The following is a 26,074-nucleotide window of genomic DNA, read 5'->3' as shown; positions in this document are numbered from 1 at the left end:
AGAGCTATTATTAGTTATAACATTTAAAAATTTAAAAAAATTTAAATTGTGGTTAAAAATATATAGCATAAAACTTACCATCTTAACCACTTTTAAGTGTATAGTTCAGGAGTGCTAGGTATATTCACACTGTTGTGCAACCAATCTCTAGAACTTTTTAATCTTGCAAAACTGAAACTCTGTACCCTCGAACAACTCCCCATTCCTTCTGTCCCCGGCCCCTGACAACCACCATTCTACTTTTGAAGTGTTTGACTATTTCATTTTATTTTTAAATTTTTAAAAAAGAGTTTATTTATTTTGAGAGAGAGAGAAGGAGAGAGATAGTGAGAAAGAATGAGTGGGGGGAGGGGCAGAGGGAGAAGCAGACTCCCCGATTAGCAGGGAGCCCCATGGCGGGGCCCAATCTCAGGACCCTGAGATCATGACCTGAGCCAAAGTCAGATGCCCAACCAACTGAGCCACCCAGGCACCCCCGAGTTTGACTATTTTAGATACCTCATATAAGTATTTGTCTATCTGTGACTGGCTTATTTCACTCACCATGATGTCCTCGAGGTTCATCCGTGTTGTAGCAGGTGTCAGAATTTCCTTTGTTTTTGAGGCTGGATAATATTCCACTGTATGCATAAACCACATTTTATTTACCCATCCATCCACAGATGGACACTTGAGTTTCTTCTAGCTCTTGGCTATTGGGAACAATGCTGCGATGAACATGAGTATGCAAGTATCTCTTCAAACTCCTGCTTTCAGTTCTTTTGGGTGTACACCCAGAAGTAGGATTATTGGATCATGAGATAGTTCCATTTTTAATTTTTTGAGGAAACTTCATAATGTTTTCCACCGTGGCTGCACCATTTTACATTCACACCAACAGCACACAAGAGTTCCAATTTCTCCACATGCTCGCCAACAATTGTTGTTTTGTTTTTTTGTTTTTGTTTTGTTTTGTTTTTGGATAGTAGCCATCCTAATGAGTGTGAGGTGGTTTCTCACTGTGGTTTTGATTAGCATTTCCCTAATGATTAGGGATGTTGAGCATCTTTTCATGTTTGTTGGCCATGTGTATGTCATCTTTAGAGAAAAGTATATGCAGTCCTTTGCCCAACTTTTAATCAGGTTGGTTTGTTGTTGTTGAGTTGTAGGAGTTGATTATATATTCTGAACATTAACTCCATCTCAGATACATGATTTGCAAATATTTTCTCCCATTCTGTGTTTTCCTTTTCATGCTGTTGTATCCTTTGATGTGCAGAAATGCTTCGTGTTTGATGTAGTCCCATTTGCCTATTTTTGCTTCTGTTACCTGGGCTTTTGGTGTCAGATCCAAGAAATCATTACCACATCCAATATCATGAAGATTTTCCCTATATTTTTTTCCTAGGAGTTTTATACTTTTAGGTCTTATGTTTAGATTTTTTTTTTTAAGATTTTTATTTATTTGACAGAGAGAGAGCCAAATAGGCAGAGCAGGCAGAGGGAGAGGGAGAAGCAGGCTTTCCACTGAGCAGGGAGCCTGACGTGGAGCTCGATCCCAGGACACTGGGATCATGACCTGAGCCGAAGGCAGCTGCTTTAACCGACTGAGCCACCCAGGTGCTCCTTATGTTTAGATTTTTAATCCATTTTGAGTTAAATTTTGTATACGGTGTTAGGTAAGGGTCCAACTTCATTCTTCTGTAGTAACACTTTTATATTGAGGAATTCCTATCACCTCTTTGTGCCTATTCTCTCTTCTATTAACAAAGTAGGTGAAGAACCTTTCTATGCATCAACAGTACAACAAAGAAAATTAAAAGACAAGCCACAAACTGGGAGATATTTTTGCAACACGGATAACCGACAAAGGATCAGTATACAGAACAGTCCTATAGATCAGTAAGGAGAAAACAAACAACCTAGTAGAAAAATAGGCAAGACACCTAAAAATACATTTCAGAGAAGAAGGAGCATGAACAGCCAGTGAACATATTAAAAAAAAAAAATCAGCCTCATTAGTGAGGCAAATCATTAGATCAGCAAAATGCAAATCAGCATCACGAAGAGTTACTTTATACCCACTAAATGGGCAAAAGTTAAAAACTCTAATAATGGGGACTCTTAAACACAGCTGATCAGAGAGCAGATCGGTATCTTTCCATACTATCTTGTGAGGTCAAGCATCCACAGAGCCAACAAGCCAGCAATTTCACTCTTGGGTGAAACTCACCCCAGAGAAACTCTCAAATAAATGACCCAGATGTGTCAAAGAATGTGCACGGTGACAATGTTTGTGGGACGTGAACCAAATCTCCAGTGATGAGAGAAGGCTTCTGGAAATCATGGCATGTTCCTATCAATAGGTTATCGTTTAGCAGTAAAAAGGAGCTGCACTAGGGTGGTTGGAAGTTCAAACATAAAATTGAGTAAAAGAGGCAAGACGCAGGCAGCGTGGCATTTGACAAATTTCGACACCAAACCAAAACAATATATTCATTAGATATATAAATACGCAAGGGGGTCATAAAAATAAAATCCAGGATAGGGGTTACTCTGCGGGTGGGGGGCATCAGGGACACCATGCAGAAGGAACCCAGAAGCTTATGTTTCAGAACTTAAATGAGTAGACATCCACCGGTGTTCATGTTGTGATGAACATGTGCCATAAAGTTAGGGCACATACATTCTTTTAAACGTATTGACATGTATACAACATGATAAAAAGTATTTTTTACAGGGGTGCCTGGCTGGCTCAGTCAGTAGAGCGTTCAACTATTGATCTCAGGGTCATGAGTTCGAGCCCCAGGTTGGGTATAGAGATTACTTAAAAAGAAAGCAAGTATTTTTTACAGCCTGTACTCGTTAATCCTCGAGGGCCCCTTCGGCTCTAAGCTACAGCATCACAGCTGCTAGTTTAGCAAGATCTGATAAGAAACACTCCATTATTCCAATATCTGCTTATTTGGGGGAAGAATTTGGAAAGAGCAGGTGTGTCACTGCCTCCAAAACAAATTCTGGGCACCGAACCCAGAGTGGAGGCTGGAGGCTGGTAAGAGGAGGCACCAGGAAAGACCCTGGGGCAGGAGGAAAGAGCCAGACGGCAAACTGCGCCTGACCCAGCGCCCCCACTGCCCCCAGGATCGCGAGAACTCTAGCCTGCACCTTCCTGCACTTTGGCCCAAGTCAGACAGAGAATGAGGGGGTCATCAGGCATCCATCTACCAACCACTACATTTCTGGGAAGGAATGGGGATGGAATCACTAAACAAAGGGGTCCCATGGAAAATACTATCAAGAAGCCAACCCTAGATGAGTTCTCTTTCTTTGGCTTCCCAGAGTTAATGACCATGTCAGGGGCCTGAAGACATCACGCCTTTCCTGAGAGATCTGTTGTGCGGTGCAGGTCCCCACAGAACCCTCATGGGCGACATGGAAGGAGGTGAGTATGCTTCAGCTGTAATTAAGCAAGGCAATCCCCTCACCTCCATGTAACTCAGCTGCACCCTGTTCTCTCAACAAATACAAATACATAACTCAACACATTTTTCCCTATGCTTTATCTTAGTGCAGTGGCAGAAAAGCCTTTTAAAATCACAACAGTCTATGAAGATAACTAGTCTTTCAAAATGGAGTGAGGTTTGTCAGTTTTTATTAATGTCTTTTGAAAAATGCCTTAAATATTGCACAACTTAATTTGCACTGCTGGCCAGACATAAACATGATGTATCAGGTTATACGGACAGCTCCCCCTAAAGATCTTTGAAATGATTTGGACATTCAGCCAGGAGAATCCTCTGAAATGTGGATCAAGGCCTGAGTTTGAGAAAACCTCTCTTGGACTTCTCAGTGATTTGAAAAGAGGCACATTACTTAATATTTATCTGGAATCTTGGATAAAGACGTGACCATGAAATGCTAAATTTGAAAAATGACAGTGTCTTTTGAAAAGTTTTGTGAAGTGCTTTGCTCCTGAGCCTACAAGATAGCCGAGCGCCAAGCCTTCTTATTCCCATTAAGATAAGGCCACCCTCTGGGGACAACTGTTGTCACCTCTCCCAACCGATGGTTCTGGCACATGCCGACTCTTCTTACTGGTTTCTGTCTCTGGTCTTCAAGCGTCACCATTCATCTTCACCACATGTTCCCTTCAATAAATCACACCCCCATTCTCTGACCTCATTGGTGGCATTTGAATCTCTAATCCTTAGCCACTCATTTGCTTTTCTGCACCCAAAGAAAAGAAACTATCCTCAGGGAAGAATGTTCATTGCACAAAGGGAGTCATGGAAATTGTGTGGGAATCAAATACCCTCAAGGGTGATACAGGAGCAGAGAAGGTCATAAAGACCTAAAACTCTGGGATTCTTTTTTTTTTTTTAATTGGGCATAAGTGGGAGATGTTTGCAAGGATTAGCTGGTTCTGTGCGCTCCCTTTATGGATTCTGAAACGCTAGCAGTTCCCAGGACTATTTTCAGAGTTGTCCTGACACTTATTAATAATGTTGGTGTATAAAGCTGTGCTCTTTTTAAACTCATTTAAACACAAAGAAAATTAGCTCCTATGTGCCAGAAGGGAAAGAGGAGAAAATCTTGCTATTGCTGTCAGAGAGAGAATGCGAAAAGCTTTAAGTAAAATCAGAGACCTTTTCCCGTCAGATCCAAGTACTGGGGAGTGACATTTTCAGTGAAAAGCAAATACTCTGCCTTCTTGATGAGCTGACCAGCAGCTTGCTCCTGGGCTAGGCCTAACAGGCCCCTAGCTGACCGCCCTGACCTACATCAATGCAGTGAAACCTTTCCAATAAGCTAAGCTGAAATTAACATAGGGAAGAGTCTGATGTTCTTTTTTGCTTTCAAAAACGATTGCCCCCTAAATGCAACGGAGGATTTTTAAATTGCATTCTGGAACAGGAAAAGGGCATTCGTGGAAAAACTGGTGAAATGTGAATAAAGCCTGTGGCTTAAGTTAGCAGAGTTTAATAAATGCACACGGTTACGTAAGCTGTGGGGGAACGGTGGGTGAAGGATACAGGGCGCCTCTCTATACTATCTTCACACACTGTCGTAGAAATCTATACTACTCCCAAATACAGAAGGTTTAGTGGAATGGTGCCCCGTTAGTACACTTGACTCTGATCTCTGAAGAGCAGACACACAAAGGAAACCTCTGGCTTCGGGGGAGGGGGTCAGCCCCATTTGTACCTTCCCCTAAACCACAGCACAGGCAATGGGAGAGGGTACCCTGGAAGGAGAATGCTCCTGTCCTAAGGAAGGTTGCCAGGCAAGTGAGCTGGGTCTCAGTGTCTCCATGCTAGACAGAAATGCACAAGCCTGGAAAAATCAACAAAATGAGCTCAAACAAAGGCAGGCTGGGCCTGTCACTTTTGTTAATCATTTGCTCTTAGTAGGAGAGCATGGTTCTACATTGTCTCAGGCTTCCCCTTGATTCATATACATTTTAGTCACTAGTCATTAAGGATGGGAGGTTTACTGCTCATTCAAAATAGTGATATCAAGAGTGAGCAACAGAACTCCAAATTCAGACACTTTTCTTTAGGTTTTAGGGTATTTAACTGTCTTTTAGGAATTATCTGTATCTAAATTAAAAATTTCAGCTTACCCATACTAGGTAAGGATTTTAAGATTAAGGTTCTTATAGGTAAGCATCTATCCTTCATTTTGTTCAACAAGTTACTCAAGTATAGATTTTTCTTTTAAACACAAAGATATCTGCTTTCAGAAACACACAGGCCTCTGCACAGTTATTTTCCTTTGCTAAGATGTGTAAAATATTGTATTTTCATTTAAGCACAACTGTTTCATGCATAAAGATGAAAAGCTCTTTTGGGGTTTCTCGAAGGATGGGGGAACAGAAGAGAACAGATAGATTCACAGTGGGACTGACCTGAGCAAGTCACTCAATACTTCTGCATTCTGATTGCACTACTCCAGATGCAGTGTTCCAGAAACTTCTCAGGTCCAGTGGTGCTGAGAGATTAATGAGAAACTCTGCAAGATACTGAGAAATCTCTTAGGCAGAATGTGAAATTTTTATTTAAAATAAGAAACAAATTACTTCTGCTACAGAAGCATTAAAAAATTTCTACACCAGGGGAGCCTGGGTGACTCAGTCGGTTAAGCGTCATACTCTTGATTTCAGCTCAGGTCATGATTTCGGGGTCTTGAGATTGAGCCCTGCATCGGGCTCCGTGCTCAGTGGGGATTCTGCTGGAGATTCTCTCCTTCTGCCCCTCTTCCTGCTCACCCTCTCTCTCTAATAAGTAAATCTTTAAAAAAATAAATTAAAAAAATTTCTATACCATATCACGGGGATTAAGTGACCTTCTTAACGAAAGGGGCTGGGATGGCAGAATGACCTTTTTCTTGGAGATGGGAGGGTTTTGAGCTGAGAATGAGTAAGATCTGATTTATTTTTGAACAAGACCACTCTGGCTGCTACAGTGGTAAGTCTCAGGGTGGGGTGGAGGGTGGATGCAGGGGGGCAGTTGGGAGGCGACCACAACCATCCAGTGCAAGACTGGAGGTGGGAAAGACGTGGTTAGACTGTGCAGGTGATTTGAAGGTAGACCCAAAAGACATGGAGAGGAAGGGCAGGGCCAAGGAGGCACCCAGGTTTTTGTCCTGTGCAACAGGGAAGGATGGCATTGTCAGAAACAGAGAAGAGAAAGATTATAGGAGGAGCAGACTGAGGAAGATCAGCTCCATTTCAGCCATGTTAGGTCAGATGTTGAAATAGAAATGTCAAGCAGGTGGCTGGATCCAAGTCTGGAGTTGGAGGGAGGGGTCTGAGCTGGAGATCAAATTTCGGGCAGTCAACAGCACATAGATGGTATTTAAAGCTTGAGATGGGAGAAGATGCTCTCGGAAGTGAGAACGGCTAGGAGAGACCCGAGGACTGAGCCTGGGGCTGTCCAAAGTTCAGAGGTCAAAGAGAGCAGGAGGGATGGACTCAGGAGACCAAGACTTGCCCCACTCCCCTGGCAGCCCAGATGATCCCAGGGAAAAACCTGAATATGGTGAGGTCTTTGCATATAACTAAGACCAGAGTTACCCGGGAACAGAGCCTTAGGGGGAAAGGATACACATTTCCCCACTTGATTTTAAGAGCAATTTGCTATTTGAGTCATTTGTGGACTCGTTTTGAAAAATTCACCTCTTTGAAGGGATCAAATAGTAATCTATAAGCCTAATTTGGGGAGGACTACAGGGTAGAGGGGCAGTAATTGAAAGACTTAAAGGCAACCTTGTAACTGGAAATAGGTTTCAAAAGCTACTTATAATAATCTGTTCAAAATGTAAAACAGGGAATAAATTCTGCACATGCATACCCACTTATTCCCGGCATGTGACTCCTGCACAATTTTTTTTTTCCCAATAAGAGAAAAAAATGGCAGCAGCCTTAGGATAGACTTTAATACAAAGCTATCTGTGAATAGAGTGAATCCCAAATGAAATAATACGCTTTTCTCATTCTGACTATGAATCGTGCCCGGGGTCCTGGCTGTATGTCAATGCTGTGCTAGCGATGGAAGGCCCACCTTTCTGGAACACATCTCGTCCCTACAGAGGACGTCCCTCATATTCATGAGTCTGGTGCAAAACAAAGAGCAGCCACTAAAACATGGATTTAGTTGTGCATTATTGCCGGATACGATCAAAGACAAAATTCTCTGATCACTTTTGTCTGATCATCTGTACTACTCAAGTTACAGAAATAGTACTTGTACAAAATGTATTCATGTGCAAAACGGATCATTTATTTAGCACCAAAATCAAATTATAAAAACATTGGTTCCATCTTGAAACATGCATTTTAAAAATTCTAAGTTTGCAGGGAGACATCTGCACAATCTGGATCCCCAAATCCCTCTATAATTTCTAATGACAAAGACAACTGTCACTCATTGTGGGAAGTCAATGCGGAGACAACGACCCTTTGAACGGGGTGGCCTGCAGGGAATGATGCTTCTTACTCAGCCCCAGGTTTCTGCCTTGATCTCCAGGGAAGAGCTCTGTGCTTGCTGAAACAGATCCTCAGTAAATGGTGAGGAATCCTCCAGGTAATAACGCTGCTGAATTTACTGAAGAGGAAAAACATCGTCAAGGTCTCCTGCCTACTTACATTTGCCACATGAAGCTTCTCAAACGGGGCCCTTCCTAACCAGCCACCCTAAAGTCCAGCTTTCAGTGTAAGAAGGGCTGGTTAACACCCTTTAATAACTACTTTGCGATTCCAAATGACTCCCTGGCAGCTTTTCTAGGGAGGGAAGGAACTGCTGTGCAGGTGGCTCTGAAGATCTCCAGACAAAAGCCAGACTTGGGTTAACCATTTCCCATCCAGGCTGACTGCAGAGATCTGTGACGTCCAGACCCCAAAGCCCCGATGACAGACGAGGAAAGCAATGCTTTCCCTTTAGTAAAAGCCTCACCACTCATCTGCCTTCTCCTTTTTCTTCTTTATTCTTGGCAACTGTCTTTGGAAATTGGGGTAACTCCCCACAGGCAGGGGACACAAGTAAGGCCGGCATCCTGGGAGTGCTGTCCTCTGAGCACCCACGAGGAAGATGGGGCAGTTAAGCTCCAGAGAACATTTGTGAGCAGGCGGAGATGGCCCATTTGTACCTGTCCTTTGGAGCTAGTGAAACTGGACATTGGAGGCTGTCACACTCCCGGGTATAAGAGATCCCAGTTCCAACTGTACTTTGATGCATGTATTAACCATCCTTCTTTATGAAGGACTTTGGTGTCTCCCCGGCTAGGGGTTCATGGGGTAAGTAGGCCTGGGCTGTGGGTCAGCAGGGTGGGACAGTCTCGTGTGCCTTATAGGCCAGGGACATCCTCTGGCACGTCCTTCCCCAACCAGATGGTACCACTTCCGGGACGGCTGCGGGAAATAAGTCAGGACATGGGACATGGTTCTGGTCCTATACAAGGTCAACGAGGCTCCTATCAAGGACACACAGGGTGTTTCCCTCCAGTGGGAGCACTTCTGTGTTCTTCTGGCCTTCAGTCGTCCATGTCAGTGAGTTTTCTCTTCTTATAGTTCTGAACGAGGCTGGAGGCTGTGATCTGAGAAGCCTGCCCCTTCTCCCAACACTGGAAGTCGTTCAGTCCTTTCTGTCCTGTTTGAAACAAGCCCCTCTCCATCTCGTCCAGCCTGGCCACCAGTGCCGAAGTGTCTTCATTGTAAGCGTTCTGGGAGGAGTCCATGATGCGGCGAAAGCGTCCAATGAATGTCTGAAGGAGAAGGGAGTGAGAGAATTCAGATCCGTTCTTACCCTTGAACCTTTTCGTTTTAAAGATTTTATTTCTAAGTAATCTCTACACCAAGTTCAAGTGGGGCTCGCTCGATCTCACAACCCTGAAATCAAGGGTCGCATGCTCCACCGACTGAGCCAGCCAGGCGCACCATCCCTGAACACTTAGATGTCACGAAGGGAAAGACTTTGGTGTAGGACTCAGTCGGAAGGAGGTCTGAGGTGCCTTTACCACTCGAGGAAGTTATTTCACGTCACCATGCCTCGATTTCCCCGTCTGTGAAATGGACTGTTAGGAAAATCCAAGGGGTTGTTAGGGAAACCAATGAAGGAACACACGCAGAGCATCTTGCAAATGGCTGGCAAGAGGAAGCTCCTTGAAAAGCATTACGCGTTATTGTTATTAGTGACAAAGGCCATAATAATGTACTGTGACACGTGCAGGTTTCAACAGAGAAGACTCCTGATCTAATTGAACGCATTTTCTACTTTTTTCAGTCTGAGAGCAGGACAGAGACACATGTGATCTAGGGGTGTCACTCTACCCCAGGGCTCCGAGACCAAGCCATGAGCCCCGGCTTCAGTTTCTTCCACTGCCTCATGGTGACGTCACCTTATGTATAAACAACTTTATAGGACTTCAAAGCAGCGATGGGAAAAGAAAACGTGGAACTCACTAGCAAAGGGCAGTGTTCCAGTTCAAGAACATGTCCTGGAGACACTGTAAGACAAATGGGTCTTTCTCATTTTTAGCTTTCTGCTCACAAGAGTTTCCTAAGCTCCAACGGTCTATAGTCTGTGTATTGGCTTCCTTATCTGAATGGAGAGCAATGAAGTTTTTCTTAACTATCCACATTAAAAACCACCGGTACACGTTACCCCAATTAAGCCTTGAGCCTGATGGAAAGCATGTGCACGATCTGGGGAGAAAATGTGTCTTCAGCCACCAGTGCTTATAAAGCTAGAAATGAGGGAATAAAACAGGTAGAAAAGGTGGTCTCTTCTCATATTAGCAGAATAAAAAGTTAAAATAAGGTCATATCGTAAAGGATGGTACTATGTGTATAACACTGTCTTGTCCATAACATAAGAACATAACAGTAATAGATACCATTTATGAAATAGCACAACATAATCTCACTGTGGTGCGATAATTATGGCACTATTATATCTCCACTTAACAGGTGAAAAATTGAGAAGCTTAGAGAGGTCAAGCAGCTTGACCAAATGACACACGTCTTAACCCCAGAGCAAGCAACATGCGCATTCCTGACAGGAGCCCTCAGGCCCGTCCCGGGGCTGGGCTGGTGCATTTGCGTGCCCATCCCCTGTGATCAACCATCATCCCTTTCTTATTTCTAGGACTTCCTGTTGGTCCCAACTCTAAACAAGCAAATATGGAGAGCTGCAGACCAATCATTTTTAAGTATGTATAAACCCAGTCTAATTGTCGGCTGATGTGGAAAAACGAATAAACTAATTGTATAAATGATACTCTTCCCTGGGGAACAGTGAAGTCTGCTGGCTGCCACATGGGCTCCTGGCGCACGTGCAGGGCCCTAGGTTTTCAGGTCAATCACTTGCCTGCAGGAGACACTGGGAAATGTCTGCATTCTCTGGACTGTCGAAATGCAGGAGCTGGGAGCCAAACCCATAGAAATGGGGCCCCAGCTTGTGGAGGTCCACCACATTGGCATCAGCACTGAACACCGTCCTCCAACCTTGTTGGTAGATCTTGGGAAGTTCCACAGAAAGGATCCGCCGCTTGTTGTCAAAAAGTCCCTTTGTCAGCCACAAGGGGAGTTCAAGCTTTGAGCCCTGCATCAGACAAGAATGCCAGTTTTAACGATAAATCACATAGTAAATGTGTGCAGCAGAAAGGAAATACACACGCTCTGGGCAAATATCAGTGGTGCCTATTCTATTTGGGGGCAGGGCTATCACACGCAGAAGATCTAGTTATGAGCTGAAAAACTGAAGTTTTATGTCATGATGGAATGGTGAGAGAAATGGATTTATTCAACAAAAGCATATATAGTACAGAACAAAAATGTGGTATAAAGGGAAAGTTTTCTAACTCACATAAATAAAAACTTCCAATTGCAGACACTTCAGAAATATAATAAACATTTCTGCTTTCTTTGAATATTCAATATCTATTCCTCATATACACTTATTGGGGGCCTACTATGTGCGAAGAAGCACCACCCTGGGTGCTGGGGGCTATAAGGAAAAACAGGATCAGCCTGAGCTCAGACCACAGCTCCTCTGTATCCCACTTCAGAGATGGCAGAAAAGATAAATCTCTCTATATTTTTAAAGCCTTAGCAGAATTGGAAAATATGGTGAGGTAGCCACGACCAACCAGAAATTAAGAGAAATATCCAAAAAAATAAAAGTCAAACCTAACTAAGTTGAAAGAGGTAACAACAGCATAGAACTCTCACAGAGCAGAACTGTCGCAAAAGGTGGACTCAGCTTTGCAGTGTGTGTGAGCAGAGCTTTTAGCCAACCTCCCAGGGCTGGGGAGACAAATGTTGAGTTCAAGGCTGCCAAAGCAGCCAGAACATAAGGGACCAAGATTTGAAAAAAAAAAGGATAGAGAGACAATTAAGTCCAATTTCTGTACCAAATATCAAGAGTAATTAGGTACCAACTTTAAAATAAATTTTAAAAAATCAAATGGAAATTCCAGATCTGAGAAATCCAAGAATTGAACTTTAAGAACTCAATGCGGGGGAGGGGCACCTGTGTGGCTCAGTCGGTTAAGCATCCGACTCTTCATTTCAGCTCAGGTCATGATCTCAGGGCTCAGGTCATGATCTCAGGGTCATGAGACTGAGCCGCCCATTGGGATTCTCTCTCTCCCTCTGCCCCTCTCCACTTAAAAAAAAGAAGAACTCAATAGATTAAGTCACATTTGACTGGCTTACCAGATTTGACACAGATAGAGGGTCATGAATTGAAAAAAGGGTGAATAGAAAATATCCAACTGAAGCATAGAAAGAAAATACAGAAAAGAACATGAGAAGTCGACTATGGAATATGGAAGAAAGGAAAGAAAGGAAAGAAAGGAAAGAAAGGAAGAAAGAAAGAAAGAAAGAAAGAAAGAAAGAAAAAGAAATGGAGTCTAACCTGCATGTAATTTGAAGCCCAGAAAGAGAGGAGGAATAAATTGAAGCAAAGGAAGTATGTGAAAAGACAATGGCCATGGATTTTCCAAAATTAAAGAGATATCACATCACAGACTCTAGGAATATTATGAACACCAAGTAGGAAAAATACTAATAAAACCACAACTCAGCATATCTTACTCAAATTGCTGGAAGATGAAGACCTAGAGAAAATCTCAGAAAGCACTGCTGGTGGGGGTGAGAACACATCTCCTTTACAAAAAGAGCTAAAAGAGTCAAAGCCAACCCCTCAACTGAAATGATGGAAGACACAAAACAATGAAAATGGAACAACATCTTTTATTTATTTATTTTTTAAAAGATTTTATTTATTTGAGAGATAGCACAAGCAGAGGGAGCAGCAGTCAGAGGGCGAGGGAGAAGCAGACTCCCCACTGAGCAGGGAGCCTGATGTGGGGCTTGATCCCAGGACCCCAGGATCATGACCTGAGCTGAAGGCAGACACTTAACCGACTGAGCCACCCAGGTGCCCTAGAATGACATCTTTTAAAAAGGCCTGAAATAACTGCAAATCTAAAATTCTATACCCAGTGAAAATATCCTTTAAAAGCAAAGGGAAAATAAAGGCATTTTCACACAGGAAACATGCAGAAAGTTAACAGAGCAAGCCCAAGACTGCCCTCCTTAGAAGGAAGGGCCTGCTTGCAAGGTTGGTCCTTGGTGGGTGTCCTGGTACCTGGGTTTCAGGAGGGTTCCCACTATTCTCAGAATGGATACGAGCGTCTCATTGTGCTTAAACAGTTTGCACAATGTGGTTTATGTTGAATACCTGCTTTTCTTCTGGGAGCCTGGACTCTTGGTATATGTTAGGTATATGTTAGGTAGAGTGCCTATGTAACTAGCCTTGGGTACTGAGTCTCTAATGAGCTTCCCTGGTACACTAATATTTCACACATGTTGTCATAATGCATTATTGGAGAAAATCAGTGCATCCTGTGTGACTCCACTGGGACAGGACTCTTGGAAGCTTGTGTCCAGCTTTCTGCAAACTTCATCCCACATACCCTTTCCCTTTGCTGATTTTACTCTGTATCCTTTTATTGTATTAAAATTTAAACATAAGAATGACTGTAGGCTGAGTCCTTTGAGTTCTCTTAGTGAATCATCAAACCTGGGGTTGGTCTTGGGGACCCCTTGTATGGACAGAAATGGAGAATTTATCACCAGAAGACACAGAGTAAGGAAATCTTGAAGGGAGAATGAAAATGATCCCAGGAAGAAATAAGGAAATGCAGGACACAAAGTAAAAAATAGGAAGGCAAAAGTAAACACAAATATATCAATAATTAAATTAAATGTAAACAAATTAAATACACCAATTGGAAAATTGTCTAACCGAATAAAACCAAAACCCAACTATATGCTGCTTAAAAGAGATGTATTTTAAATATAAAGAAACAGAAAGGTTGAAAAAATGCCATGCAAATAGTAGTCAAAAGAAAGGAGCATACTAGAGATAAAGGGGACATCTGACAATAACAAAAGGATCATCATATCCACAAGAAAGAGATAGGTATCTGTCTAAACTGACAGAAGTAAAAGGAGAAACAGACGAATCTATAATCATAGCGGGAGACTTTGGCATATCTCTTTAGATAAATAATAGCAAAAAAACCCCAGTAAAAATATAGAAGACCTCAACAAAACAAATAGCAAACTTGATCTAACTTACATTATTTATCACACACCATGACTTCATAACACACATCTGTTCAAGTGCATACAGAATGGCTAAATGGATTTTATGCTGCAGTATAAAACAAGCCTTAACTTTCAAATGACTGAAATTTTTCAGACTACATTCTCTGGCCATAGTGGAATGAATTAAACTAGAAATAAAAAATAAAAAAGATGAAGAGCGAAATCCCAACATGTTTGGAATTAAGCACTGGTCTTCTAAATAATCATGAGTCAAAGAAGAAATCACAATGGAAATTAGAAATTATTTTGAACTCACTGATATGAAAATAAAACACAAGAAATCAAAACTTGTGGAATGCAGTTAAAGCTGTGCTCAGAGGAAATGTAGAGCTAAAAAACGCATAAAGGAAGGCTGAAAAATCAAGGACCCGGGGACCCATCTCAAAATGCATGGGCAGGATTGTGGGGGGTGGGAAACAATACAAAATTAAGCCCAAAGAAAGTAGCAGGAAAGAACTAATTATAAGAACTTAATGACTTAGAAAACAAAGGTACAAAGAAGAAAACTGACAGAGCTATAAGTTAGTTCTTTTAAAAGACTAATAAAACAGATGAACATATGGGAGGGGGAAAAAAAGAGAGAGAGAAGGAAACAAACCAAAACAGATTCTTAACGACAGGGAACAAACTGACAGTTGCTGGAGGGAGGTAGGTGGGGGGTGGGCTAGATGGGGGATGGGCATTAAGGAGGGCACTTGTGAGGAGCACCAGGTACTGTATGTAAGTGATGAATCACTGAATTCTACTCCTGAAACTAATATTGTACTGTGTGTTAACTAACTAGAATTTAAATAAAAATTTGAAAAAAAAAAGTAAAAGACTAATGCATTTGATACACTCCTAGCAAGAATAATGAAAGGAACATAATTTCTCCATATCAAGAATAAAAACCAAGACATCAATATAATCCTACAGATGTCAGAAAGATAGTAAAAGGATATTTTGAACATTATACTGTTACATTTGGAAATTTATATGAAATCGTCAAATTCCTAGGGGAGAAAACAATGTACCAAGAGAAACACAGGAAGAAACAGAAAATCTGAATAGTCCTACATCTAGGAATGAAATTAAATATGTCATTAAAAACCCTCCTACACAAATCTCCCACAAATTCCAAATAATTTATGTAGACACTCTGCCCTCAAAGAATAGAGCATAACTCCCCATTCCTTATGTGAGGCTGTGCATAATGACTCCCTCCCAAAGAGAACAGTATGGAAAGGTGGAAAAAAGTAACTTTTTTTTTTTGAGAAGGAGAGAGCAGGGGAGAAAGAGAGAGAGAGGTGGGGAGGGGCAGAGGGAGAGGGAGAGAATCCTAAGCAGGCTCCACTCCGAGCACAGAGCCCAACTCTGGGCTCAATCCCACGACCCTGAGATCATGATCTGAGCCGAAATCAAGAGTTGGATGCTTAACCAGCTGAGCCACCCAAGCGCCCTGGAAAAAAGTAACTTTATGGTGAAGAATCCTGACAAACACTACCTCAGCCAGGTGATCGAGGTTCCTATCAGTGTGATAAGCCATGCTGACAGTATGCATCCTTGATATGATGTCATAAAAATGGCACTTTACCTCTGTGATCTTCCTCAAAAACTGTCACTGCAGTCTGACCATGATGGAAATATCAGACAAATCCCAACTGAGGAACATTCCACAAATTATCTGACCAGCACCCCACAAAACTGTCATGGTCATTAAAAACAAGGAAAATCTGATGAACTGTCACAGCCAAGAGCAGCCTAAGGAGATGGGATACTAAATGCAATGGGGTGGCCTGGATGGAATCCCGGAACACAAAAAGGACATTTGGTAAAACGAAGGCAATATGAATAAAGTATGGGCAGCACATCTCTGCTCAGCAGTATGTACGAGAACAAAATCCTTATCTACTATAATGCAAAGCCCAGAAATAATGTCTTAATTTTTTAAGACAAGAAAACAAGCTTAAGACTATTATTTAGAAACACAGAGGCAAATCCTAAAGAAACTATTTAAAAAGTCGACAGACCGGGTGGAGCAAGGAAAAGTGGGGGAAAGCAAGGCAGGGCCCACTATTTTTTGTTATACATTTGTTGGTACCATTTGACCTTTAAAACTTTGTATATGCAGGGGCGCCTGGGTGGCTCAGTCGTTAAGCGCGTGCCTTCGGCTCAGGTCATGATCCCAGGTCCTGGGATCGAGCCCCGCGTGGGGCTCCCTGCTCCGCGGGAAGCCTGCTTCTCCCTCTCCCACTCTCCCTGCTTGTGTTCCCTCTCTCGCCGTGTCTGTCAAATAAATAAATAAAATCTTAAAAAAAAAAAAAAACTTTGTACATGCATTACTTTGATAAAAACTAAAACAAACACGCCAAACTAACACACCCTTCCAAACAAAAGGTAGGTTAAAGAGGAGGTAACAAAATAACCATGACGAGCCCGTTCCTGGGGCCGACGTGCGTGTGAAGTCCTACAGCTCCAGGCTCCAATCCCAAGCTCACCATGTGCAGTGGGACCCTGGGCAAGGTACACAACCTTTCTGAGCTTCAGATTCCTATTGCGTAACCCTATCTAACTATAGGGTCGTTGAAGGATTAAAGGGGTAACAGATGGGAAAATTTCCTCCCCCACCCCATCCACGCCGGCACTAAAGCCCTCGGTAGACAGTTGCTGATACCGTCATCGTTGCGCAGGAATCAATCTAGCAATTTGCGGTTCCCAGACGTATCAGAAGCCAAACAGGATCAGAACCCCGATCCTGAAGCGGTCAGTAGTAGCCAATCCTTAAGCCTTCGACACAGGACGGGGCGGGTGGGGACACTGTTCAATTTGGACAGTTTCAAAAATGAAATGAGACCACCTAGCATAAATTTGGTTTCACACAGGAGGCGAAAGCTAAGAAACCACTTCAGCGCGCTGAGACCGGCCAATAGAACTCGTGTGTGCGTACAGCCCAGCTTCCCCCTAAAACGACAAATCCCAAGGGGCAGTGCGGGTCGGGCGCGGCCGCGAGGCCCACCGGGAATTGTAGTCTTTTCAGGAGGAACCCGCGCCTAAAGGATTACCTGAGGGATCGCGTGGTCAGTCTCGGCCCCTCCGCTCCGCTCCAGGAAGAAAGCGCCGAGGCGAGGCATGGGAGTCTCCGTGCGCACCGGGAGCTTCTCGTGGGACATCAGGATGTCGTCCAAGGACAGAAAGTTCTCCTCAGGCCCCAGCGCACCCGACTCCACCCGGAAATAAGCCTCGGACATGGCAGCGGCGGCGGCTTGAACTTCTCCGTTTCCACTGGTGGGATGCCGGGAGTCCGGGATGTAAAAGCCTGAAAAAGCGGACGCAGGTCAGGATTGTGAAAGGTGTGGGGTTTGCTGCGGCCGCCAGGCTGGATTGAAAATTTTCCCGCTCCGGGGACGGGCCAGACTGGAGCAATCGATCCCGGAGGGTTTGCCCAGGCAGAAGCAATCGACAACCTGCGGACTTGGTCCCACGTGATCAGGGGCGGGGCGCAGTACCCCACCCGCCCCCGGAAGATTTCTAACGCGCAGAGTGTGAGCTCAGTGTGGGAGCCTTAAAAAGGAGCTGGAAATGCCCATTGAAGTTGCTGGATGCATTTGTACTAGATTGTTTATGTGGTCCTTTAAATGTTTACATGAAGTTAAAAACACTGCAACACATTTGGGGTCTTATAAAAGGGCATCATTGTGGTCTCCGTCTAAGGCTTGATCAAGTCAGGCCTATTTTCTACAGAACAAAACCTCCAGCACTAGCCCCAGAGAGTTATGGACTATTTGTAGTATTTTGGCATGGGTAAGGGATGGAGTAGGAGGAGAGAGGGGGAAAGCACTGGGCTATGTCTGGCTCACAAAGGTCCTGAGTTTACTTCAGGGCCTCCCAGTCCACCTTACCATTCGCTGGAAATCTCCTTTCATGGCCTTAATTTGAACCTTAAAAGAGGCAATCTGATTGGCCCAGTTTATCTTTTTGAAGAAGGTCGTAACAGTCATATGTTGCCTGCCACCCTATAGATTGGATGGGTTCCCGTGTCAGGTGCAATCGCTTGTCTAGTTGGGGGAAAGGGGTAGGGAAGGGATCATGGTTATGTGAAAATTAATAAAGAGAAACCTCACTAAGATGGAGTCGGGAGATTCAGCAGGGGGAGCTCTCATGCCCTACCACTCTTTGCCAATTACAAATCCAACAGGGAGAGAAGGACCTTGCACATGGATACAATTTTACTACCTTAGCAAGAGGAAGAAAGGTTTTCTTTCCTCCAAAGGCCCAGCCAATGAGAAACAGCCACAACTCAGCCAATGAGAAGCCACTGTACGTTGAACTCCTCTGTTTTACTCTAATGGACTTTATAACAGCTTCCCCAAGTGCCCCTCTCCTCCATAAATGAGACAAGTCTCATGTGTTCTCTGATCTTGTCTTTGGTTTTGCCATAGGTTGCTTGCGCCGGATGGCCATTCCCTGCTATTTCCAAATAAACCTATTTTTGCTGGTAAAATAACTGGCAGTTTTATGTTTACGGTTTATAGTTACATGATACCAGACTTGGTAGCTCTTCAGTCACAGGTGTGGGCAGTGGCAGTGTTCAGAGATGCACTGTAGAACTTCATACAGAAGGGCATTTTCTGGGGTTAGTAGAGCTATGAGCAAAGGGTTCATGGGAAGGGAGATGTGTATTAATCATGTTTCTTATTCCTTGCTTTTTAAGATGCTGTGACATCTTGGGATTTTAGCCCCCCCCCCCCCAGGAGCTGTCCTCTTTGGGTGAGCTAATTCCTAGAGTAACAAACAACTTGTCTGTGAACACACTTTCAGTTAACCAAACAGTCAAAAGCCTATATCCCCAACCACTTCCTTTAACTCTCAGGTCCCTTGCCCTAAATCACCCCACGGCTGAATACTGGACAGTGAGAACCCCTTTTATAGCCCAGAGTCCACTGACATTAATCAAAGTATCCCATCCTAAGCTCGCTTAAATTTGCCTACTCTGTCTCACCCATTTCTTCCCGCAGAAACCACAATAGAGGCTCTGGGTCATGCTCTCCTCTCACTCCTTTTGCTTCCTTCCTGACCCTGGTACTTCCCTGTGTGGCTTTAAATGGCACAATGTGCCCCCTTCTCTTGGGAAAGGTGAGCAATAAAACTTATTTCAATGGCAATGACCACTCTGTCATTACTCAGTCACCCTTATGAATTAAATCCTGGTGTAATCGAAACAAGAGGTGGTGGGGGCATCAGGGCCAAACTGTAGAAAGCCTTGGGAGCTAAAGAGTTTAGGCTATTCCATAGGAAATAGAAAACAGTAAGATTTTTGAGCAAGTAACAACATAAAACTGAGCTTTAAGAAGAGAATTCCCGCAGTGGGGTGAAGAAGGGAGAGATTCAATACAGGGACGTCAGTTTGGAAGTTCAGGGGGCAATACCTGGCAACTAATTGGATATAGGAAGCAAAGGGCAGAGAGGGGTCAAAGGTGATTCGAGTTTTTAACCTGGTTGACCAAGTGGATGGAGATGTCACTAACAGATATACAGAGCACAGGAATATGGGCAATTTGGGGTAACAGATGAGTTTGGTATGGCACTTACGATGGAGTCTAGGAGCCTCTAGACAGGTAGGTCTGCAGCCCTGCGGAGAAACCACCTTGAACCTTCAGTTAAGGTTCTATTTAGAGGTAGTTACAGGAGAGCCTTTAACTTTATCATATTTTAAATGTTCAGTTTGCTACACTATCCGATGTAAAAGTAAACATAATTCATAGTCAATATTTATAATTTCATGAAATGACTATAGGGTCGATACAGTGAATATGTTAATTTGTCTAATTGAAGGCAATGCAGGTTATTTACTGACAAGGCCAGTAAGCTATTTTTGATGTTGAAACCGTTAAGATGGATGATTAATGATTTATCAGTGCCAAGAAAGGCATTATTTTTGTACAGAGACCATTGGCTCTAAACCAAAAAATACCACAGCTATTTTAATACTAAAGTAACAGGCCAGTGTTTAAGATAAAACCAGATTACCTTGTTTTTCTTCCATGATGTCTTGGCTCACCATGAAACTCATTCACTGCTTGTGTATTTTTGCTCTGTTTAATCTATCCTCTTTTTGAACTACTGAGTAAGCCAGAAAAAGTGAAATTAAAGTTTGAGCTTATGATGCTAAACAATTGCATTAATTCACTTGACACAAGTGGTACATAGTTTGTCAAATATAGATCTGTTTATAGCCTGTATTTTAAGAGCCAGGAATGTTTCTTTTCTCTCCAAAAGCTTATGTTCCTTACTACCCAGCCAATCAATCTATGAACCAGAATTGCACTAGACAGGATTTCAGCATATTTATGATATTCAGAGTGTGTTCAGTGTATTTACCTTATACAGAATTTCAGTATTCCAAAGGTGTCTGCTGGATCCCTGAAAAAAAAAACAAACAATACTAACTTTCCCAGTGTCATCAAGATTGCAGAGTCCTAGAACCGTGGGACACACACAGACTTTAGATCAGCAAAACCAAAAGCAACTTTAAGTCTTTTTTTTTTTTTTATACTGGTTCTTTCTAAATTTCTTCCTCTGAGTGGGGAGACTGTGACGCAAGTGACAGAAATCCAGATCCGGGGGATGGGGGAGGATCTATGGAGGGATTAAAAAAAAAGAAGAAGAAATATATTGGACTCCAACCTTCCAGCTGCTTCCTAGGTCAAAAGTTCTAGGGTTTTTCTTTATTCATCTCCCCTTATACTCTATAACTGGTCCATCAGCAATCTGATTATTTCTCATCACTGTGGTCCACACCAACATCATCTCTTGCATGGATTTTTGCAACAGTTTCCTGTCTAGTCTTGCCTCTGCCCATGACCTCCTTATGGTTGAAAGCTGCAGGCACACTGATTTCTCAGGGCTTGGCACTGTCTGTTTCCACCCCCTGGATTGCCTTTCTCTTGGATTTCCACGTGGGTGGTCCCTTTCAGGTCTTTGTATTCAAAAGTCACCTTCTCAGTGAGGCCTCCCTCACCACCTTATCCAAAATTTTAGCCCTCCCTGACTGACCCTCTCTCTCTCTCTTTTTTTTTTTCCCTTTAGGACTATCACTCTCTTATGTTCTATATATATTACTTTTTTAACTTGTTTCTTATCCGTCACCCCTACTTGAACATTAGCTCCACGAGGGCAGGGATTCCTGAGGTGTATTTTTAATTACTATATCCCTACTTCCTCGTGCATATTACGCACTTCATAAATATTTGTTGAATGAATTAGTGGTTCTTTATTTAGAGTGGTGATATTATTTTCCTTTAAAACATTAAGCAAAAAACAATGAATCAATCTTAAGTAAATAATAGTACATGTGGTATGCACATATTATGAAAGTCACAAAGGGTAGTAGTGAAACAGGGGGAACACTGAATTAAAGTGGTAAAAAAAATAGGGGTGCCTGGGTGGCTCAGTCAGTTAAGCATCCGACTCTTGATTTTGGCTCAGGTCGTGATCTCCCCAAATCAGGCTCCAATTCAGCAGGGAGTCTGCTTGAGATTCTCGCTCTCCCTCTGCCCCTCTCCCCACTCGTGCACACACACTTTCTCTCTAAAATAAATAATCTTTTTTTTAAAAAAAATGGTAAAAATAGTTTGCCAAGGTACAGATTAGGTTGCATAATCTTCTAGATTCGTGAACTTAAGTCGTTGATAAATGCCCTGATGAAAACTCATTGGTTGAGCTCCCCTGATTTAAAGTTGTTGAAGTTTTGGTAGAACTATACTGAATTTTACCTTCACGCCAACTGCAAATATGGAATGTGTCAGCAAAAGGAGCAAACAGGACTTAAAATGGCTTAGCCCCCTACCCATGGAACATTTCCAGCAACCGTTTATACTTAACTGCTGTGTGACTTCTGGAATCCAACAGGCCTGGAGAGAGTCCTACTTGCACCACTTCAGTTGGCTTTGTGACCTTGGAGAAGTTACCTATCTGAAGCTTAGTTTTTGCACCTGTAAAATGGAGACAATAATGGTAGGAGTGGAATGAATGAGCCAATATACGCAGAGCACTTAGCTCAGGGCCTGGCCCATACATAGCAAGAGCTCAGTAAATGTCCTTCTCACCATCATTATTCAGATGTGTCTGTTCACTGCTGTGTCCTCTGCACCTCAGATAACACCTGGCACATAGCACGCACTCTGAGGCTCAAGGCTATCATCATTCATTATTATCCTCATCGATCTAGGCTTGGCTACACTTGCCTCCCCCGCAATTCACATTTCCAAATGGACTTGTAGAGGAAGATCGGTATTCTTCAACTTTTTTCCGCGAAGATTCAGATACAACTTATCTCCTCTGAGTTCAAATTATTAAAGGGTTTTTTTTTTTTCGTATTTTGAAATTACAGTACTATGTTTGAAATTTTATTATGTAAGGTTAATGGATTTAAATCACTGGAGCTCATTTTTACATAATTTAAATGTTCTTTTGGTTGAGCTATTTCTTGAGCACTGCTCCAAAACGCCTTCAATGAGATCAAAATAAACTGATAGGCATGATGCGACCTTATGTGTGGGTAGTGCTGATTTTAGATTCTTCCCACAGTCTTCAGCAGTACTAGGAGACATTGTAAACCCATCTCATATATCCAGAGAGATTCAGTGTGTGTGTCACCCTCCTAACTTGGCAAAGGAGCAGTGATCACATCATTATAATCGAGGTACTTATTTTATCCAACTTTTCTTTTTCTGTATTCCCAGTTCCATAAAAATACCCCTTCCTCACGTTCCTATATTTTCAACTTTTTTTATATAATTTAATCCATGATCTGATAGCCAGAGTTTCCCTCAGTCCAAAGTGGGTGGAGTGGCAGGTAAATTCATTAGTATGAGAAGAATATGGGGAAGAAGAGCTATCATTCATTCATCGAGCTGCTCAGAGGCTGCAGGGCTACTGGTGTGGACATGAAGAAGAATATGATGTGTCCTGGACTGTCTAGGAGGTTGGCGCCCAGTGGAGGAAATAGTAACATGAGTTGATAAAAAGCTATGATAGAACTGTGTCCAAAATATTATGGAATCTCAGAAAGAGTGGTGAATTCTGACCTGGACAGAATAGGGGTTCACGAAGGCTTTACAAAGGAAGGTGCATAAGAATGGGGCCTCTGGGTGTGAGGAGGACTTTTTTAGCAGGCCCACAGATGTGAGAAGGGGGTCATTCCAGACCCAAGGATCAACTCTGAGCGAAGAGGTAAGATTGTGAAGGTTCAAGATGAAAGTTCTTTCCTTTCAAAGGGGCCCCTCCTTTTGCCTTGCATATGCGAGTTAATGGCTCCACCATTTACCTGATTACCTGTATCTATCTGGCAAGGAACAGCAAAATTCAATTCAAACCGGCTTAAACATCAGGGGATTTAAGACTCCATCACTTAAGACTCCATCACTGGAGAGCCCAGGACTTCATGGTCAGTTGATCCAACAGCCCAAGGGTGTCTCTGGGGATCTATCTTTGCTTTGCTCTGCCTATAGTCAGCTCCAGTGTATGGCTCATTCCCCTGGGGTCACAAAATGTTTGCCAGTTAAGTCAAGCCTACAAGCTTCCTTGTTCTTGTTCAGTGGGGGAGAGCATTCAGTCTGAGCCATCCAATTTAGAGTTCTGACATTCCCCTTCATTGGCATGTTTAGACCACATGCTCACTCCTGAACCCAAAACTATAGCCAGACCAATGGAATGTGCTAATTAGTATAAGTCAGTCCAAACCCACCATTAGTGGAGATAGGGTGAGCTTCCCCAAAGCACATGGGCTGCACAATAGGGAAGGTTTGGGGTCAATTCTGGAGTGTTCTTAGGATGGGGAAGGCTGGGTAGGAAACAAATAAATGTGTACTACAATCACTACCCAATCAGGAACCTGGGAGAATTCAGTATTGCTTCCTTTCTTGCTTCCCCATGTCCAACTGGTCAATACATTCTGCTGATTCTACCTTCTTACCATTGCTTTGTCTGTCCAATGGCTTTTGTTCAAGTCCTCATCATTTCTCACCCATACTCTTAAAATCCCTCCTGACTGTTTTTTTCTCTGTCTCTACTCTCTCCTTGCTCCAAAGTTCCTTTGTGCTTCTCTGGCAGTGATCTTCCTGTCCAAAAGATCTGATCCTGTTACTCCCATCTTACAACCCAAATCACCCCCTGTTGGTTACAGAATAAAATCTAAATTTCTCATTAAGTCTTAGGTGTCTTCTAAGAACTGTGTATTAGTTTGCTAGGACCACCATAACAAAATACTGCAGACTGGATGGCTTAACCAACAGAAATTTTTCTCATAGGCCTGGAGGCTATAAGTCTAAGATCAAGGTGTCAGCAGGGTTGGTTTCTCCAGAGGCTCTTCTCCTTGGTTTGCAGATGGCCACCTTCTTGCTGTGTCCTCACATGGCTTTTCCTCTGTGCATGCACTCCTTGCTGTCTCTTCCTCTTCTTTTAGTTAAAGATTTTATTTATTTATTTGAGAGAGAGAGAGAGAGAAGGGGAACAGAGGGAGAGGGATAAGCAGACTCCATGACGAACATGGAGCCTGATGAGGGGCTCCATCTCACGACTCTGAGATCATGACCTGAGCTGAAATCAAGAGTTGGATGCTTAACTGACTGAGCCACCCAGGCGCCCCTCTCTTCCTCCTCTTATACGGATGCTAATCCAGTACTATTGGATTAGGGCCCCACTCCTATGACTTCATTTAACCTTAAAGGCCAGGGCTTACTTGCAGAGCACAGAGTAAAATTGGGAGGATGTCAGAAAGATTAGCATGGACCCTTACAAGGATGATGTGAATTTGTGAAGCATTCCATATTTTTCATAGTATTACCCCATATATTACACGCTAATCACAAAGAGGAAAATGAACTTTTACAGTGGAGAGATCTGCTAGTCACCACCATACGGAAGTGCTCAAACCTAACATATGAACAGTGGGACAGTCTCTGCAGTATGTGTGCTGACTCACCTATGATACCAACCTGAATCCAAGCAAGCGTCTAGACGTCACAGGAAATATGGGAGTTGGGTTGGGGGTGGGGGCGCTGTGAGAAAGATACCAAGAGGAAACAAGTAGACAAAGTCAGAATGTGGACCATTCTACAAGGGCACCAACCAATAAAACACTGTTTGGGGGAATCTGGTACCTGACTGTAAGATGTATGTTTATGACCTCAGAAACACAAGATGGTTCTTTGTAATCCACTCAGGTGTACAAAAAGCTCTCTGAGAGTCTTAAGGGCATGATTTATAGCTCCTCTCAGCTAGACAGCAGTGCTTCTAATACAGGTATACCTCATTTTATTGTGCTTTGCAAGATTTGTTTGGTTTTTTTTTGCAAATTGAAGATTTATGGCAACTCTGCATTGAGCAAGTCTGTTGGTGCCATTCTCCCAACAGCATTTGCTCACTTCATGTCTCTGTGTCACATATTGGTAATTATCACAATATTTCAAAATTTTTCATTATTATTATATTTGTTACGGTGATCTGTGATCAGTGATTGTGACTTGCTGAGAGCTCAGATGATGGTCAGTATTTTTTAGCAATAAAGTATTTTTTAATTAATACATTCTTTAGATAATGCTATTACACATTTAATAGACTACAGTATAGTGTAAATATAAATGTTCTATGCACTGGGAAACCAAAAAGTTCATTTGACTCGCTCTTTTGGGGTGGTCAGAACTGAACCTGTAATATCTCGGAGGTATGCTTCTACTCCTAAGGATGTGGTCCAACAGAAGCTTCACAAGTCACCGAGGATAAGGAAAGGCATCTCTTGAAGAACCTGATCCTGATGTCATAATGGGATGAGATTTTGCAGAAGTCCTAGAAAAGGGTGCGTGTCTTTTACAAGTGAAAGAAAAGTAAATAATTTGTGGCTGGAGGGCCCAATGGTCTCATGGCAACTTTTTTTTTTTTTTT

The 26,074-nt window shown here is 42.8% G+C and overlaps 1 protein-coding gene and 1 pseudogene across 1 annotated transcript; one reads left to right on the top strand and one right to left on the bottom strand.

Moving 5' to 3' along the window:
- Nucleotides 1-7,734: 7,734 nt before the first annotated feature.
- Nucleotides 7,735-25,158, bottom strand: GINS3 (GINS complex subunit 3). Its single transcript, XM_006732795.3, has 7 exons — nt 25,129-25,158; nt 22,016-22,125; nt 20,513-20,554; nt 20,162-20,254; nt 17,197-17,450; nt 10,845-11,078; nt 7,735-9,240 (listed from the first exon to the last, which is right to left on the bottom strand). The coding sequence occupies exons 4-7, from the start codon at nt 20,202-20,204 to the stop codon at nt 9,010-9,012; spliced, it is 762 nt and encodes a 253-aa protein (XP_006732858.2). The 5' UTR covers nt 20,205-20,254; nt 20,513-20,554; nt 22,016-22,125; nt 25,129-25,158; the 3' UTR covers nt 7,735-9,009.
- Nucleotides 24,867-24,966, top strand: LOC115940754 (U6 spliceosomal RNA; annotated as a pseudogene).
- Nucleotides 25,159-26,074: the final 916 nt, after the last annotated feature.

Source organism: Leptonychotes weddellii, chromosome 16, assembly GCF_054177405.1.
Source record: "Leptonychotes weddellii isolate Sample4059 chromosome 16, ASM5417740v2, whole genome shotgun sequence".
NCBI lineage: Eukaryota > Metazoa > Chordata > Mammalia > Carnivora > Phocidae > Leptonychotes > Leptonychotes weddellii.
Note: the sequence above shows the minus strand (reverse complement) of the source record. Positions and strands in the feature narration are given on the sequence as shown.

Bases quoted from the DNA above. Each gene is read 5' to 3' on its own strand.
- GINS3 (XM_006732795.3), bottom strand. From the start codon at position 20,204: ATGAGTTTCATGGTGAGCCAAGACATCATGGAAGAAAAACAAG. The intron at 11,079-17,196 runs GTAATCCTTTAG...TGTCTGATGCAG, and splicing joins CTGACCACGCGATCCCTCAG to GGCTCAAAGCTTGAACTCCC. The intron at 9,241-10,844 runs GCAAGTGATTGA...CTTCTCCTTCAG, and splicing joins TTTCCCAGTGTCTCCTGCAG to ACATTCATTGGACGCTTTCG.